Genomic DNA, 19519 nt, shown 5'->3' with positions numbered 1-19519 from the left:
AAATTGGAGAAGTGAGGAGGGGAGGGGATCAAGAACTTGGGACCCAGCCTGGCCTTGGAGAAGTTACTTATGGGATCTTATTCTTGTCTTCAGAGGCTGGAGGAAAGGAGGGATGGAGAAGATATTAGCATATGGACTAAATGTTTCCTGGACTCCTCTAGTACTGTCCTATTCATTGTCTTTTGTAAATCTCTACCCTTTATCCTTTTGATTAAAAGCAATTCTGGGGGCGCCTGGGTGGTTCAGTCGGTTACGCGTCTGACTCTTGATTTTGGCTTGGGTCATGATCTAAGTGTCGTGAGATCGAGCCCCGTGTCTGGGTCCATGCTGGGCGTAGAGTCTGCTTAAGGTTCTCTCTCTCCCTGTCTCTCTGCCCCGCCCCCCCCAAAAAAGCAGTTCTGGAAATGTTTCTGAAACAGTTGGTAAGATTGTGTTAGCCAGTCTGTTCTCACAATAACTTTTGTTTTATATCTAACTTAAACCAATTTTGGCAGAGAAGTAGAGAATTAAAGCTCTAGAGCTGTACAGACCACTAGAAATATAATGCAAGCTACATATATAAATTAAAATTTCTAGAAGCCACGTTAAATAAAAAAGAAGTGAAATTAATTTTAAGAATTTATTTTATTTGATCAATATGCCCAAAATATTATCATTTCAACATGTAGTCAATATAAAAATTAGTAACGAGATATTTTACATTCGTTTTTTTTCTACTGCGTCTTCACAGTCTGTACCAGCCACATTTCTGTGCTCGGTGGCACCATATTGGATGGTGTGGCTCTGGAGGGTCCACACGGTTTGTAGCACTGAATGCTGAGAGAAGAAATTAAAATGTGCCTATTCTTAAGATCAAACTCTAGAAGGCTTCCTCTGAGCTTTCTTGCAGCTAGGCTGTATCCTTGGGTATGTTCTTAAGAACCCAGTTTTTGGTTTATTTTTCTTAAATTTTTATTTAAGTAATCTCTATACCCAACATGGGGCTCGAACTCACAACCCCGAAATCAATAGTCGCCTGCTCCTCTGACTGAGCAGCCAGGTGCCCCCTCAAGGACCCAGTTTTAGCAAGAATCCTGTCAGGTCATTTTAGCGAGAATCCCTCCCCCTTGATATCTGATGACCCTCCATCTCTGACCAAATTCCTCATCTCCCAACACCCCCAGGTAATTTTCCATCAGCCTGGCCTGCCTTCAGCAAGAATTCTGTTAGGCCAGCTTAGCAAACAATTACCCTTCCTGTCTTAGTAATTTTCTGTCCACCGATGACAACCCCACTCCCGCACCCGCACCCACTACTTGGCCATTCATGCTAACATTGCCCTGTTATCTCCAAGAGAGGGAGAGTCCCTCCTATTGTCTCTGATAGAAAGTTCCAGAGCCTTAGTCAAAGCTGTTACAGAAGAGTGGGAAGAAAAAACTGAAACCAATGATTATGTGAAAAGAAAAGAGTATCAAGAAAAGTAGACAATTACCTTTGATATGGCAATGATTTTCTTAGCTCGTATACTATATGATTAAACTGCAAAAAAAAATGTTTATTTAACGTATATTACTAAAGATGCATACATATTTTGGAAGAGTATGGATACAAGAAAATTTGAACTATGGAAGTGTCTGGCCACAGGAGCTTTTCCCAGAATGTATGGGCTCTGCTGTCTCTTCAGGTGGAGGAGTGACAAGGATACTCTGCACTGCAGTCTCTCCCGATCTGTCCACAGTGGGTCACCTAACTTTGCGGGGTCCCTTTTCCAGAGTCTGAGAATGTTGGAAAGCTTCTGGGGCCTCAGGGTCTCTCCCATGTGTGTGTGCCGTGAGCCTTACATTCAGGATGTCCAGTGGATTTCAGGTCAGCAGTTATGGGGAACCCTTGTAACCACAACACCCCGCCCCCCCCCACAGGGCTGAAGGTGTCCCCGATGCCAGGAAGCCCCCTGCCGTGTCAGCCACGAAACTTCACTCTGGTTTCTGTTACCTGCGCCATCCCTGTTTCCCCTCCTTGCCCTTGTGAATTTCAGAAATTAACACAAATATACCTGAAGGGGGAATCCATGGTTGGAGCAAGTCATTTAAAAATGCGTGAAGGAGTCCTTAAAGGAAGTATTTTAATAAATATTTCATGGTAGTAACGAGCATTTCATCTGTTACAACACTAATCATGTAATTGTCCTCTAACACTGAGAGATAGATTTCAGAAACGTATTCAGTTCTGTTCTAAACAGCAACTTAAGTTTGACAACACCTGCACTCAGATATTAAAAAAAAATAGTAAAACAGGAGTTTAGGAGAACAAAAGGTATAATTAACAGGATAGAACTGTTAAAACAGAGAGTTAGATCCTAGAATTAGCTTTTTGTGGTTGAGAACTTTAAAAGTGTTGAAATAGTCTCACTGATGATGTTTTCAGTGTTTGAACTTTTCAGTTCTTTAAACATGGAATTTCTCACAACAGCACCCATTGCTTTGGGTCTGAGAAGCACCTGCACAACCTGATCCTCAGAATTCTGCTAGGACCGTTTGCCTTCAAGGTCAACAGTATTTGAGTTAGGTGTTTGAGTACCTGCACCGACTTAATCTTAGAATTTGAAGTCTAGAACTTTAGATCTTGTGTGAGATATTAAGGAATAGTCAGAATTGTGGCACAAAATAGCTCACAGTTCACATGTAGGTTCACATGTAATCCATTTCAACTTTTCAATTCTTTGATGTTCTAGAAATGACACATGTAAATATAAAATGTACAGTAAATATATATTGCTATGTAGTGACGAGGGAATACACGCATTTTTAAAAGAAAAGCATATTGTTGCTTAATAATTAGATCTTGCTTACTGCTTTACCTAACGTTCCCAATCAGGAAAAAAAAATTATTTTAACCTTTTACACAAAGCTTTTAGAGTCTATTCCTAAAAGAATCTCAGCAATATTTCTCCCAGCCTTTTTTTTTAATGACAAAGGGGCTATACTTTATTTTTTTAATTGAGATATAATTAACATATAACCTATTAGTTTCAGGTAGGCAGCATAATGATTTGATATTCGCATGTATTGGGAAATGATGACCACGATAAGTCTAGTTAACATCGGTCAGCACACACAGTTACAAATTTTTTTCTTGTGATGAGGACTTTGAAGATCTACTTTCTCAGCACCTTTCAAACAGGTGATACAGTGTTGTTAGCTATCGTAAGCATGCTGTACATTACATCCTCAGGACTGACTTATGTTATAACTGCAAGTTTGTACCTTTTGACCACCTTGGTCCAACCTTTTCTTCTAGCCACTTCGGAAGCAAGAAAACTTGAAGTGATTTTTGTCCTGCTCTTAGAAGCTGCAACCAATGAGGGTACTTGGTGATTGAGTACTCCTCCAGGGTGATGAGCCAAGCTATAAAAATATCTCGGGCACACAGCCGGGCCGTGCGCCAATGTCAGGCTGTTCCCCGATGACAGAGGGAAGCCTGCCGGAGACATCCTGCCGCCCAGAGGAACATGTGGGCTCATTCGTGTGCAAACGCCTTCTGAGCTGAGAAATCTAGATGACCCAAAGGAAGATTTTCTGGCAAAACAGCGTCCCTCAAAACACAGTTGTTCCTTGTGTTGTTTTTCTTTTCAGTAAAAGATCTTTTGCTGAGAGGCTAAGCATTTTCAGAACAAACAAGGCTCTCAGCTCTGGCAAGCTCGGCCCATTTCACTCTCCGCCCCCACCCTCCTCCTATGAGTTGGAGATCTGATAGCCCAGCCTGAAGTTTTAGGCTCCCTGTGGCCACGCCGCCCTTTGATGGGTGCCTCGTTGTGCCAGGAAAAAAAAAAAAAAAAAAAAAAAAGGAAAGAGAAGGAGTGGGCAGGTCTAGGTGAAGTCATCCCAATAAAGGTTAATAGCTGGGCGGTGACACCTTCTCACACCACTGAAGAGAGAAAATGGTTGCCCCCAGCCGCCTGTCATGGCACTGGGAGTAAGAGGTGACCTGTTTATTTTTAGAAGGGGACAGTCATCATAACCTGGCTCTTAGCTTCATTCAAGGCAGGCAGGTGCTTTGGAAGTTTTTAAACACCTACCTTCTGAGTAAGGGAGGAGAGCTTTTTTCCCCAGTGGAGGGGACTTGACAACGGGGGATCTTCCCTCCTGCTACTTGCTGGTGAGTGGAGAACAAGACTTTCTAGCACACGAGGTCTGCAGCCCTGTCCACTCGGTCAGTGTTTTTACAGGGCAGAAATGCCTGAAGCTGACAACTTTGGACCAGGCCAAAGGTAATTCTGATATGTATTTACTTTTTCTTGAGTCTATTGCATGTGCTAGTTGTCTTTTTGAAAACATTATCACTAATTTCGAAAGTAGCTTAAAATTAAAACGAAGAGGAATGCCTTCCCTCAGTTCCGGGACAGAATTTTCTTGGGCACGAAGAGAGAAACATAAAATTCACTTAATAGGCACTTAGAAACATAGGCAAATAAGTGTTTTTCTGGAACAAGGAGGGGGATGGCCTGAATTTTTACAGAAGTGTTTCTCCCTGTACCACATAGAATCTAATTGAATTTTTTGGTATTTGATTGTTAACTTGACATGACGGTTGTTGGAAATCTAAGCCAGTGAATATTTTGTCAAATGTTTGAACACTCCTAAAGGTTAAACATTAGGCCAATAAGCCAATTTTGACCTAACTACACTTTTTTTCTGCCACAGTTCTTATCTTTGGCAGTGTGATCTGTTGGGCCCCCACATGCGGTATATTAATTCTATCAGTGTTTTTGTTAACACTGAGCTCTAAGAAGAGGGATAGAGCCAGGAAGAGAAGCAGACAGTTAGTCCTGCTAACGTGGGCAGAGCATGTGCCTATTGGGAAAGTCTCCATTTCTGGCCCCATGGTTGTCTGCACAAAATTTGTATGAATCAGTTTCACTGGAATTCTAAGTAGGGTCATTGAGATTCAGATTGGAAGGAGGAAGAGAGCTGTTGGAAAAGGGGGGGGGGGGGTGCCTCGGTGGCTCAGGTCATGATCTCGGGGTCCTGGGATCAAGCCCCCTGTGGAGCTCCATGCTCAGTGGGGAGTCTGCGTAGGATTCTCTCTCTCCCCCTCTGCCCCTCCCCACCCCCATGAGCCCACAGGCGTGCTCGCTCGCTCTCTCAAATAAATAATCTTAAAAAAAAAAAAAAAGGAAAAGGGGTTAAATGACAGTCTTATTGCCAGAAAAAGTAGAAACTGGTAATTCTTTAGGAACAGGAATGCCCAAATATTGTTTTGTCCTTCTATTAAAAATAAGCATCCCTTAAAGCCACAGCATAGGGAATATAATCAATGGTATTGTCTTAGTGTTGTGTGGTGAAAGACGGCAGCTACACCTGGGTGAGCACAGCGTAATGTATAGACTGTCCAATCACTGTGTTGTCCACCTGGAACTCATGTAGTATTGGTGTCAATTATACTCCCTCCAAAAAAAGAAAAAAAGAAATGCATCCCTTTTCAGCCATGGCTACGTGGGGTGTGTGTGTGTGTGTGTGTGTGTGTGTGTGTGTGTGTGTTGACTATAATCAGTTGTACTCGTCTCCTTAAAGGATTCTTTTTAGGTTTTTAGTCTTTATTTTCTTCCAGATTCCCTCCCAGTACATTAAAGGGGACATTCAGTTGACATTTAATTTAATAATGAAACAACTTTCTATATAAAATGAGACATTGAATCAAGTACTTGAAGATGTTTATAAAAGTGCCTAGACTTGGGACGACATGGACTAACCAGTTAAGAAAACATTTTCAGAGAAATGTAAATGCCAGTTTAGGTTTGAGATGATGGGTTGATCTACTGATAATTGTGTTTCCCCCCAATTTGAACATTTCTGAAAGCAGGACTTTCTCTTTTTCTCTTTGCGTCCTGGCATTCCTGCCAACTCTCTGCATAGAATTTTGCACAGGATAAGTATTTTTAATAAATACTTGTTGAATGTATTTATAAAGCGTTTTAGTACCTGCAGTAAATATCTAGGGAACCTGATCATTTTAGAAACTGAAGGGAGAGATTTGGCAGAAATGTAGTAAAGATGACTTTAATGAAATGTAACATTATCACAATTAAATAGCAAGTAATTTCTGGTAATTATAAATATTTTGATTTAACTGTTTTAGATTTAAGTAAACAAAGATCTTTTTCTCAGAATGTTTTACTGGTTACTAAGGATAAACAGACAAGAAGAAGACTGAGTATATATAATATACATATATCTAATGATAGTTATTACCAAGGACTAGTAATATATTTTCTGAAAATGGGAAACTATTTCTCACTCCTTTGAAGTGGTAGACCCCTGCCCCCACTTTTTATTTTGATGAGATAAATGCCAGCTTTTAACAGTTGGTGGTTTTCTATACAATATAGTTTGTTTTGCCTCTTTTTTTTTTTTTTTTTTTTTTTGAGAGGGAATTTTACTCTTACTAAATTTGAGATCAGATGCCATTGGATCACTCCTCTGGTGCCATGTCTGAAAGAGAAATAATTATTGTAGTCTTGGGTCTGCTGACAAAACTTGTTATTAGCACTCACATTCAGCAGGTTCTGGTTGAATTTCACATTCAGGCTTCTTCATGTTACTTTAGTCCCATTTTGCAATTTGGTGACCTGGATTGTTCTGGAACAGACAGGGAGCTAACTCTGAATTTAGTGTTGGAAGTCAGTAGAAACCAAATGCTGGGAAGCTCCAGGCACACCATGCCTGACTGCTGTATGCACCAAGGGACCCAGGGCTCCAACGCACCATTTTATACTCACCAAATGGACCAACAGGAGTGCAACTGCCTGGGAGGGGAGCGGGCAGGGGAGAGACCCTCCTCCTCCTTGTTGTTTACGGCGTTGCCAGAAATAGACACTCTTGGTAAGAACTTCCACAGACTCCGGGCCAGTGTCAAGGTCAGGATACGAGGGGAGAGGGTGTGAAAGATGCCATTCTGAAGCAGGGCATGGAAGGCAGAGACCCAAGCAGGAAGCACTGGGCCCCTGAAGAGAAGGAAAAATGTGGGGGCGGTAACCACGGAGAGAGAGGTGAGGAAAATTAGCCATGGGCCAGAGGCCTGGCTCCACATGGTCCCTTGCCCCACTTCAGTCCCCACCTCGGAGGCAGCAGGGTGGCCCTCAGGTGTCTCTAGGAGCGGGGAGTCAGGGAGGCCTGAGCAGGTGGGACAGTTCCTGGTCCAGCTGCCAGGAAGGGGATGGACCCTAGGCTACCGCGATGGAGCTCTGAACGTGTCCTCTTGTAGAAGCACATCCACAGGACATCCTGTGGATGTCCACACATCCGTCCACACATCCACTGGGTGACTCTGTACACGTTTATCAGGTGAGGCATCGAAGCCCTGTGCTGTGCCCTGGGCGACAGGGGGACGCCTTACGCCCCTGCTTTCACAGGTCATACTGTCGGAACGGGGCAGACAGACACTTCACAAGTTAAAAAACAAGGAAAGAATTATTTTATTTTATTTTTTATTTAGTTTTAAATAATTTTTTAAAAATATTTTTTGTTGCTGTGTTCAATGATCCATCTGTTGTGTAGAACACCAATATCTTAGATAATAAGGGCTAAAAGTAATGTGGCAGAATACGTGACGTGTGTGATAGGAAGGCCTCTCCGAGGAGGTGTCCTTGAGCTGAGATTTGAAGGAGTCGGCCACGTGGGGGTGTGGGGAGGGTACACTCTGGGAGGGGGACCCAGCATGGGCTCAGACCCCGAGAGGGGTACACAGTGATGCCTGCTAGGAACAGAGAGGCGGGGATGGAGGGCAATGCACAGGAGGAAGGCCAAGGCTCCCAGAGTTAGAGGCCAGGGTAGGAGGCTGGATGTTATTCAGAGGTGAGAATTCATTAGAGGGTCTGAAGCAGGGGGTTTGGGGCTACAGGACCACCCACGTTCTTCAGAGACATTATGAGGAAATACACATTTGTCAATTGGCCTGGCATTTATAACTTCTCGTGGAGCATGGATTCTAAAGGGTAAAAACACTAACTTTTGGAATATAGTAAGTTCATAAGTTGGGAATCAGCTGGATAGGTATTTCAGAAATCATTATAAATTAGATATTGAGAAAATCCGAGGCTGCCGGTTGATATGTTGGAAGTTAACGACAGCACTGTTTTTGACAGAGTAGGTTGTGATCTCCATCGGGGGGCAGTTAACTGGGTCCCCCACGTGGTGCTACAGACCCGTATAGGTGCTTGGGCTTATTGTTGGGGACCTTACCTCCTACAGAAAGATAGCAACTTTAGACAGAGAGTCTGACCCAGTGGGGCGGGCCCTGAGTGTGCGACAGGCTCCACTTTTCATTTTGTTTGGACAAGTGTCTCGTAAATCCCGGGTAAGGAAGGGTGATTTGATGTCTTGCTAACCACGGGACAGGAAGAGGGCGCTGACAGGATGCCCCCTTGGAAACTGCAGGTTGCAATTGTTTTTCGATTGTGCAGACTCATCTGCTTATGTTTTACTCAGATCTAATACTTCACCGATAAATGGAATATCATCAAAAGGACAATGTGCGTTTGTAGCGATTAAGAAACAACATGTTGACTGCTAATACAGGGCTCTGAAAAGTGCTGTTCTTTGACCTGTCGTACTACACAGTTAAGACTTAAAATTTTGGTTGAGGAAAGCCACTGAGCCTCTAAAACTGTAAGTGTAATAGCAATTTCGCTCGCTCACAGATCATACTGCCCTGTTCTGGAGCGGCTCACACAGCCATGAAATGAAGGAGTTGCCCTTTGAAGGGTGCAGTGAGGCAGAGTTAGATGGTGGCCGGATGCTTGGCACACAAGGAGGAAGGACAGAGTAGCTGGAAGCGAGTGAGAGAAAGATGAAGGAGCCCCTCAACGGGCCTTGTTGGCGATGCTGTGCTGGTAAAGGTTTAACAGCCAGCTCTCTGGGGGAGGGGAAGCTCTGGTTTGTAGCATCTTGTTAAGATTTATTTTAAAGAAAGAGAGAGCAGAAGGCGGGAGGCGCAGAGAGAGGGAGGGAGAGCCTTAGGCAGACTCCAAGCTGAGCATGAAGCCCGACGTGGGGCTCAAACTCACGGACCCTGAGATCAGAACCTGAGCAGAAACCAAGAGTCAGACACTTAACCGACCACGCCACCCAGGCTCCCCTGACCTTTAGCATTCGTTGATTGCTTTTCGGGCCACCCATAGGAGGTCACCGAAAGTGGAGATGGGAAAAGATGCACAAAATTGGTTCTCGCAAGCTGGCGGGGGTCAACACCAGCACACAGAGGGATTGTGGTCGGATGCCAGAGTTAGTGTTGAGTTCTAACCGTGCTATCTCCTCTTCATTTATAGGCCCCAGGCCAGGCCAGGCATTCAGTAAAGGTTTGTGGAAGGAATTAATGATTCATTTCTCTTCCACCCTCCGGCATAGTCTTAGAAAATGTCTCTCGGGCACAGAACGTGTTTACCACTTTTGAAATCCTACTTCGACCCAGCTGGGCTAATATTTGAAATTGATTAAAGACATGGAGAACAATACAGTCTGTCCTTGTAGCAAGCGAGTTGGTTTTGTATGAGATCTCTTAATCTCCAGTTAACCAGCAGCATGCTTCTCCGAACCTCACAGTCCCCCAAAGCTTCCGCTAATCAAGCTCTTGGTAAAGCTGATTTCTATTTTGCAAACACAGGGTGACAATTCTTTGCCATCCCTAAAATGTGATAAAGGTCTTTTGGGTTTCAAATGCCAGAGGAAGCCTGCAGCTACTGCGCGGTGGGCCACCGAGAGAGGTGTGTCCCCGGGCTGGCCTGACAGAGGGAGAGCCCATTGTGTTAACTTACCTTATCCCAGCCTTTTGTCCCCTCCTGAGCGAGCCTGTGCCAAAGGTCATTCGGTTGTCTTGCTGTCTTTCTTCACTGTGTAAATCTGGGTCCCATCGAAGGTATGTTGCATGCAGGGCATTGCTGAGGGGAAATCTCAGACGCAATGTTGTTTTCCACGAAATGTGATAACTTTTCCTTTGGGGAAATGAAAACAGTATGGGGGAGAAAGGAATATAAAGAAGAAAGGATCATCTGTAATCTTATGACCCTAAAAAAATCCTGTTATGTTTTATCTTCTAGTGCTTCAGACAGATTTTCTTGGCAAAATTACAGTAACTGTATATGATACATACAATTTTGTATGTTGGGTTTTTTTTTTTTTCTCATGAGCATTTTCCCAATGGCATATAAACACTTTGGAAGCATTTTTTAATGCCTACAAAATAGTCTCATCTTTAGATTTTCCCATATCTATTATTACTATACTATTGAACATTGTTTTGTTTTTGTCGTGTATGTGTGAGTGAGATATACCGCTTTAATTTTTCTCATTTGGGGAATGATTGATCAAAGGGTGTGAGATACGAGCTGCGGGTTTCCTGAGGACTGGGCCCAGAATCATGTCTACCATGTCCTGTTGGTCAAACAACCAAGAAATCTAGATTTCAAGAGAGAGGAAAATGGACTTCACTTTTTCTTGGGAAGAATGTCAGAGAATTTGGGGGCTTTATTTTAAAGCTTCTAAAAAGAGAAAAAAATGTTTACTTAATCTATGTTTTTATAAAATGTTTATCATTTTTCATTTGAGAAGATATCTATGGTGAAAGTTTGATCTGGCTCCTATTCCTGCCCTTAGCAGAATCACAGACCAATGACATCTCTCTTCCTAACAGAGGAATACTCCAGGGGTCTAGTTTCTTGATGACTATACTTACTTGTAGAGAATAACTTTCCAGTCAATTGAAGCTCATATCTTTAGGCATAAACAGTTAGCTATTTTAACCATCTGTGGAGTGACTACAGGCATGGTCTTAGAATTATGCAAAGCTTTTTTCAATCCTGGCTGCAGGTATCAGCCTCACCATGTACTAGCTCGGTGACCTCGGGCAAGTGTCTTAACCTCTCACTTTATCAGTAAAATGGGGATGATAATACTTACTCTGTAGGTTTGTTTTATAGATCAAATATGGTAATCCGTACTAAATATTTAGTATAGTGAATCACTCGTGGTAAGGCTTCAGAAAGTAGTTAATAACAATAGTACTTACATAGGTTAAACACTGCCTGGAGCAGTACAAAACTTTTACTTTTGAGTGGAAACACCCCAACCATGTGTGGTCTGATCCTTGTGAGTATCCTGATCGCAGTCATGACCTGTGTGGAAGATTCGCAACAGACCATCCACTCTCTCCAAGGCGTGGCCCCGGGCCAAGAATTTAGAGATGCAGAATTTCCCACTGCCTTCCTAGCTGGTCAGGTCTAGGTGGTCTGTGTGTTCTTTCTGTTTGGAATAGGGCCATGGGGGTTGTATGTTTGATTCGCAGTGTTTTGACCCTTCCTGGGATTGTTTTAGCCTGAGTGAGCCTGTGTATTATGCTGCAGACCTGTGTTGAATGAAAGTATTTACCTCTTTTGGGGAAGCAAGGATGTCTGCCCAACGCTGTCAGTGAGCAGAGTAGGAGGAAGTTCAGGTTCAAGAAGACATGCACGTGTCTCTTGTCCAAGTGGTATGTTTTAATCTTGTGAGCACGGTGAATCTTGTAAATGATCATATTTCTATCTCAGATTTAGTCAATTGGAGGTAAAATTATAGCTCATCTCTAACAAGTATCTGGGGGCCTCTGGAATGCATTTCCCTATGTTCTTCTTCCCCTGAGTCTTTTAGCCCCATTCCCTCGGAGGGCCACCCCCACCATGACTGCATAGGCTGGGTACTAAGGCATCCAGCTGAGAGAACCTGTGGGGAGCTGGACTCCATCCCTGGCTCGGACCCCAAGCTGTGTGCCTGGTGTGGGGCTGCATCTCCTGAATGAAGGTGCACCATTTCGTTCAAATACATCTCTTACTTCTCTATGTCCTTTTTTTTTTTTTTTAAGATTTTCAAAATTTATTTAGAGAGAGAACATGAGTGGGGGGAGGGCAGAGAGAAAGGGAGAGAGAGAGAATCTCAAGCAGACTCCACACTGAGCGTGGAGCCTGATGTGGGGCTCGATCTCACCACCCTGAGATCAAGACCTGAGCTGAAATCAAGGGTCAGATGCTCAACCGACTGAGCCACCCAGGCGCCCCTTCTGTGTACTTTTATAAGTGACCTATAAATGTCCTTTGTGGACAAGAGTGAGGTGCAGCAGTTACCAAGAAGGTCGCCTGTGGCACACAAAGATTCCATAGATACACATATATGAAGAAACAGAAAATTAAGAGTTCCATCCACCTCATTGTAAACTTGGACTAGGAGACAAAAAGCTATTCATTTCCAGAGGAGGCTAGTTAAGGGACGGAGACAGGGTGAAGGAAACACAATGCCTCAGTTTTGTGTCCGAGAAAATAGGGCATCAGCTGGCAGGGCTTAAAGAAAGCCTGCTTTGAAAATCAGTAATTTTCTTCAGAAAACTTCTCTTTCAACTAAAACCCAGGGATTTCAGTTTGTTTCTGGGGCCGGTTGGCCACTTGGCAGCCCAGTAAGAATGTGTAACAGGAACGAGCCTAAACTCAAGAGGAAGGACCACCAGGCAGACGTGAGTTAACGCTGTGTTTCCTTTTTTCTAACTGTTCTTGTGGAACCACCAGTAAACTCCAAATGGAAAAATAAAAATGACTTCCTGGGGGGGGCATATTGGCTTCTGGCTCTTCGGCCAGAGTCCTATTACTTCGTTCAGTGTCTTCTGCGAGTGAGATGAAATCGGGCACGACAGTTCTACCCCTGATCTGCCTTTCCCTGAATGTTTTCTACTTCTCTCTCCTCCACTCGCCCTCGAATCCCTGGGCTCCCCGTGGACCTTCACACGGTGAGCGGCCTGCTGTCTCTCTGAGTCCCTGGACGTAGTGACACATGGCCGTCCGTCCAGGTCACAGTGTTCTGATGCCGAAGTTGGGAAACAGTGGGGTAGAGAGTGTCCCGGATGTCCCTGGAAGAAAGCACAAGTTAGGGGGCGGTCGGGAGGACAGGGGTGTGGCTGTGCCTCACATGGGCGAGCTAATCCCCTTATTAGGGAGACAGATGAAGTGACGGTCTTGAAGGAGCCTCCTGGGAGCCTTCCAAGCCAGGCCAAGCTCTCTTCCCTCCTTCAGCCTCATTTTTGCAAGGTGGGCCTGCCCTGGGCGTGAGTGATTATCACCCACTGGGTAAATGCCACCAAGGGCTATGAAGGATGTTGCTCTGTGGCTGTTAGCAGGCTTTGGGGAGGAATCGCCAGACTGTGAATTCCTTGCCTTGCAAGGGGTTGGGGGTGGGGGGTGGTAGTTGGAATGTAGGTGAATGCTTTTTTAAAAAAAAAAAAAGAAAACAAACTCATCTATCAGTGAAGCATCTTCAAATTATGCCTATAAAAATTATACCTACGGGGCGCCTGGGCCGCTCAGTCGGTGAAGCATCTGCCTTCCTGCTCAGGGCATGACCCTGGGGTCCTGGGACCGACCCTCCCTCCAGGCTCCCGGCTCAGCAGGGAGTCTGTTTCTCCCTCTGCCTCTGCCCCTCCCCCCATTTGTGCGCGGGCGCGCTCCCGCGCGTGCTCTCTCTCTCTCTCTCTCTCTCTCGTGCTCTCTCGCAAATCTTAAAAAACATTATACCTATAAACTCCATTTTTGGATAAGGTGAAGGGATTGCAAATGAGTTTATGTTTTTCAGAAATTCCCAGTGTCTACTTCCTAGAGCATACATACTCTTGTATGCAGAAATCACAGATTCTGTGGCATATGTATGTCTAAACGTGGCTCCCTCTTTCTAAAAAGTTAACAGAATGTTTTTAGAGTAGCTTGTAGCAGATAACTTTCCTTCCAAAGTAATTAAACTGAACATGAATTGTAAATAGTCGTAGTTTCCCCATTCTGAAATATTTTGAAAACTTCCCTTTAGAAGCATATTTGTTTGTGCTAAGGAAGACTTTGAGATGTAGATCTCGTTACAAAAGGAACACACACGGAGATAAACTATAAGCCTAGGGTGAGTCTGTTTGCTTGCTGAAACAAGAAGAGATTTGCTTAGTAAAGTAAGACACAGCAAACACGGCACCGACAATAAGAGAAGGAACTGATCATTCCATTTTGGGCACAGCAGAGGGAAAAATGCACCGCTATTGTGTTCCATGAGGCTACTGTTGAGAGTTTGAGGGCAAATGGCTTTATTCTCTCATGCCAGCTCCTGTAAACTAGAAATGGCGCCTGGAGCTCTGAGAAGGATTGTGAGTCTTTGTCGAGAAGGTCCTGGAAAGAGTGTTATGACACATAGTGTGGTCTGCCGTGCTCGGGGAGGACGGACCAGTTGTGTGAATGAATCGTAAGGGCGTCAGGGCAAGGATGAGAGTAGGACTGCAGCGATAATCTTTATTAATTTAGATAAACTTGGAAAGACTTGAAAAGCTTTCAAGGCTATCGATAGCGCCTTGACTTTTTCCTTTCCGTTAGTTATCGGTGTTCTAGAGCTCGAGACCTTAGCAGCTTTACCCAGGAAAAATCTGAGGGTGAGATGCCTCTTGGCTAAAACCTGGATAAATTTCTAGAGCAAGGTTTATTTTGAGATCAGAAGGAAACCTTTCTCACTGTAATACTTTCAGTCAAATCTGGCAGATATAACAGCTTCACCGGTAATAGGATAAGAAATTGTGTGCTTAGATCTCATGTGTTATTGGCAGTGGGGCTATCTTTCATCTGACCACCGTCCAGTGGGCTGGAGCCAGCGAGACCTGGGTTTTGATCCTGGTGTGGTTGGCTCTTGGCTGTGTCGGCTTTCTAATCTGGAAAATGGGGGCATTTTACCTGCTGTATCAGATAGAAATGAGGATTAGAGATAATGTAATAAAACTCCTAATGCAGTTCCTAGCATTTGGTACATGCGCAATACACGAGGCGGGGAGAGGTGTTCGAATAGCAGACGTTCTTTGACCAGCTCCCCCTTAGCTGGCTGAGTTAATCAGTGGCTCCCCTCACTGCCATGTAGCCACATGGCTCAGGCCCGTGAAGCCCAGAACCCAGCCAACTAGAGTAGCTCAGATGCCGCATCTACCCTGCAGCCTGTTTTTGTAGGTCAAATGTTATCAGAGCACAACCATGCTCTTTCATTTTCATATTGTTTTTGGCTGCACCCCTGCTGTAATGACTGAGTTGCTATCTGATCCTTTACAGAAAATGTCTCCTCTGGTCTCTATCTGCTTCCCCCATTTGGGTTGTGTTCCTACCAAGTCAGCGTTCGTATTTGCCAGTCTCTCAATGCGCATTGTGGTTGCTACAGTAATTGTATCATTTTTAACGATAAATTATGTAAATGAATGAAATAAGAGATCCAAGGGGTATCATTGTGGGAGATTCTGCTCGTTGTTCCCAAACACTCAGTTTCCCTTCCTCTGGTAACAGCGTCCCAAGTTTTAGCTGGATGACGACCACCAGTCATTGAATTTCATTTCCTAGGCTCTCTTGCAGGTATGCATGGCCCTGGCACTCTGTTCCAACCAGCAAGAGGTGGATGGAAGCTTTGCACGCCTCTCGTAGGCATGACCTTTGGGAAAGGAGTGCTCTCTGCTTCCCTTTTCCCTTCCTGCTGACTACCACCTGGATGGCCACATGGATGGCGTGGCAGGAGCTGCAGTGACTGTCCTGGCCCATGCAGTGAAGTGCGATGTGGAGAGTATCTGAGCCAAAAGATACAAAGAGCTTAGGTCTACTACATTACAGAGATCCCATGTCAGCCCTGGGCCACTACGCTCTGCTGTCCGTGAGGGAGAAATGAACTGTTCTTGTTTAAATCAGTCACTTTGACATTTGGTAGAATAGGTAGACTTATATCCTGAGATAGCTGTTTACCTCTGTGAAAACTAAGTGGAATGTATTGGAGAGAGGAAATTCCTAATACTGCTTTAAAAAAAAAAAAAGTGGACATACAACTAAAAAGGTTGGTGGGGGATAAAAATTTAGAAAGATCCTTATGTGAGGTGTTTGATTTGTCATTAAATTCCTGCTTCTCTTTAAAGAAATGAGACTAGAAATCACAGCTAATTCACGGGGTTATGTTTTATGCAAGAACACCAGTCTTTGTTCTAAGCCTGAAGTCATTTGGCAATTTCATAACTCCCCCGGCACATATAGGTAAGCTCATCTTTACTGGACTGAGCGGAATGCCCCAAGCGTGTTGCCAGCCAGCATTTAGGTTATACCCTGAGTCTAAGAATAGTCATAAAAACTTCTCATTAATACGGTTTAGAATTAATAGGTGATCTATACCATCCTAGGGAAGGGGAGGAAGACATTATCTAATCCTGAAAGAGGAGCTTAACAGTGACCACTGTTATTGCAATAAATAAGGGTGGGATATGATAGCTCTTTTAAACCCCATGGTGCAAATCTGAGAAAGGAAGATTTAAGCACTCCCGGGTAATTAGGCCCTGACATTTACAGCGCCCACTGATTTGGGAAAATACGCCCTTACGTCCTACCCCCACCTCTGGGATCTCCAGCAACATGTTTCTGGTGAAGTCAGTCCTAGGTTCCTGCTTGGACCAAACACAGAATTCCTAGTTGTGTGATTTACTGACTGTACAAAAGCAAATGAAGCTGTGGCGTGTCAGCCACCTTCCCAGGTCCAGTGATGGAGCCTGCAGAAGGGCAGGCTGGCAGAGCACCTGAGTGCCTGGAAGTCAGCGATCCCTGTAAAGGAGGGACGGAATTCCTTACGTGGCTTTCAGTTTTTCCATGGCAAGACCATAAGCATTTCACATGCCCTCTCCACCTCGGACATGGAAGGAGACTGGGCCTTTCTCAGCTGCCTAGGAGGCCTGTTTGCTGGGAACCCCTCTGGCTTGAGATTTAGCACTTGGACTTCAGTACTGGACGTGTCCCTGATAGATAACCACTGTCTGTCAAAGATTCTCTTTCCCATCAATATCTCCAGGGATGTTTTAAGGGACATTGCTAGCTTTAAAGAGTCCTCTCTCAAGTTAATACAAATTTCTAGGCATGTTCTTGACGTAAGAAAGTAAATGCTGTTTATTTAATAGCAGTAGAGGACTTATTCAGAGTTTCTGTAAAGTCAGCTTTGCACGTAAACATGGGAAGGGACAGACCCCTTCCAGAGTTTAAAATCCTTGAGCAGAAGGTGTTGATTATCTCATCCAGCAGCACTCCACTTCATGTCCATTAGGACCCTCTGATTTCCTGAGGTATTCAAAGGTTGGCATGATCCCAAAAGGGATCCCAAGCAACCCGAGTTCCTTCTGTGAAGGAGTCGGGCCTCTGAGTAGCCTCCCCGGGACTTCTGTGGTCGCCGTGCCACTGGTCTGCGTGTTGTTATAACCCCTCCATTCCTTAGCCATAATTTGTTAAAAGAATGTTAATTTCATTTGCTCTTGTGATTCTGAAGAGTCGATTCCTAACAGGATTCACAGAGTTGATTCATTCCTGGCCCTGCTGGCTATATATTCAAAGTGAACTTAATTTTTCTGTGAACCAAACCATGTACTTAGCATCTGAGGTGTGTGTTGGCTATGCTGTGTAGACAGGTCATCCGGACCATGCTGGACCTGGAAAACTTCGTTAAAGATGACATAGATTCGAAAGTACAAGGCCTTTTTTTGTGTATAACACGAGGAACAAAGGCATATCCTTCTTTAAAAACAATTAATTTTTGGGCGCCTGGGTGGCTCAGTTGGTTAAGCGACTGCCTTCGGCTCAGGTCATGATCCTGGAGTCCCGGGATCAAGTCCCGCATCGGGCTCCCTGCTCGGCAGGGAGTCTGCTTCTCCCTCTGACCCTCCCCCCTCTCATGCTCTCTCTATCTCATTCTCTCTCTCAAATAAATAAATAAAAATCTTAAAAAAAAAAAAACAATTAATTTTTATAGAACCCAACATTTTGATGAGCCATTTTTTCCATTTCTTGAAAATGCATTATGGTAACACAAGCTAGAAAATAAAGAGAAGAAATGTGCACGGTAGATTCAATTCTGATGAAAATACAGGAAGCATATACTATCTTTCAAGGCAATGATTAAAGGATACATCTATGTCTGTGTCTTTCATTGCATGTTTGTTTAAAATAGTCTTTGTGGGGGCGCCTGGGTGGCTCAGTTGGTTAAGCGACTGCCTTCGGCTCAGGTCATGATCCTGGAGTCCCGGGATCGAGTCCCGCATCGGGCTCCCTGCTCGGCAAGGAGCCTGCTTCTCCCTCTAACCCTCCTCCCTCTCATGCTCTGTCTCTCATTCTCTCTCTCTCAAATAGATAAATAAAATCTTAAAAAATAAATAAATAAATAAATAAATAAAATAGTCTTTGTGTTGTTCATAGTAACAGGTGATTTTCTTTGGCTGTCTGGTTCTATTGGTTCCATTTTGGCTGTGGCCACTTCCCTGAGGACTCATTACCTTTATGGCTCTCCCTTAAGGTTATGAGCTCCCAAGTAGGTCAGGATGAAATGTTTAGCACCGCTTAATTGATCTACTTAGCTGGGTGGAGACAACCCTTGGAATGTCCAGGCCCAGTTACATGCAATTTCCCAGTAGTTCTGTCCTTGTGGTTCTGGGTAGTTCTCCGGTGGGAACAGCACATGACTGTGGTGTTGATGAAGAGCTATTGATCTTGCTAAAGGATCTTAGCAAGTCTGCTTCATAGACCTAAATTATGAAGTACAAGCAGAAAATGGAATAATACTAAAAAAGAACATGGAATCATGATAAACTATGCACCACATTTTGCTGACTAGCAAATCCAGTTAACAAGGACCTGCAGTGAGACGAGTAAGAGGCACGGAGAGAACCTCGTGCCAGAGGGATGCATGCTAGGTGTGAACATGTGCATCACTTTGCTGTGATATCTGATGGGGTGAAGATGATGTCCTAGAAATGGCGAGAATATTGGGCAAGCAGCTGACCTCCAGCATGCTGGCTTGGCCATTAACCCACGCAGAAAGCACGTGTGGCAGCCGTCCGGTTCTTCCGCACACCACTGACAGAGCCTTCAAGTGTAGAGGCAGGGCTGAGTATCTGCCACAGGTAAAAATGAAGGCGGACAGAGTCGATGGGTGGGCATCTCACTGGCCTAATAAGGTTCAGCCCAGATCATTCATATCTCCTTGGTTTGCACCGAATTACATTTCATGGGAGAATGCTAATTTTTAAAAATAAGGTTTCCTGAGGAAATTAATAATGTGAATGAAAACCAAGTATTGGAGGAACTCCTTGAATCTTTCTACATAAACTACACAAAGCCTCTTATCTAATGACCGTTCATTAGAAATACATCGCAGAGCACCTCCTTTTCAGCTTATTATTTGCCAAATTCCTGTTGCTCTTACATGCGTATGAAGAAGTGGGGGGAAATGCTTTCCTGTGGAAACTCTCTCTTAAATCAGGTTGGATTGATTCATTTTTATAATTTTGCTTTCCCAGAGGACCTACCAGTAGGAGAAATAACTTCTTTGGCATTTGTCCTCACTCCATACTCTCAGCCACTGCACACCTCCTGAGGCAAAGACACCTTCAGAGGAACACATTTCAGGCGCCATGTCCGCTTCTACCTTCTCTCTCCCACACCCCTTTGCCTCACGGA

The 19519-nt window shown here is 44.2% G+C and overlaps 1 protein-coding gene across 2 annotated transcripts in view; it reads left to right on the top strand.

Moving 5' to 3' along the window:
- Nucleotides 1-19519, top strand: part of RETREG1 (reticulophagy regulator 1) — a 127277-nt gene that overhangs the window by 83497 nt on the left and 24261 nt on the right. Inside the window, exon 1 of one of the 2 annotated variants that reach the window (XM_034998859.1) lies at nt 3810-4246. The exons of the other annotated variant lie outside the window; for it this stretch is intronic. Coding sequence (XP_034854750.1) covers nt 4212-4246 — 35 coding nt within the window. The 5' untranslated portion in view covers nt 3810-4211. Of the gene's footprint in view, nt 1-3809; nt 4247-19519 lie in introns of those variants that run through there. 2 annotated transcript variants of the gene reach the window in all.

The sequence above is a fragment of the Mirounga leonina genome, unplaced genomic scaffold, assembly GCF_011800145.1.
Source record: "Mirounga leonina isolate KUSES-001 unplaced genomic scaffold, KU_Mleo_1.0 Mir_95, whole genome shotgun sequence".
Taxonomy (NCBI): Eukaryota; Metazoa; Chordata; class Mammalia; order Carnivora; family Phocidae; genus Mirounga; species Mirounga leonina.
This window is presented reverse-complemented; position numbering and strand designations above follow the sequence as displayed.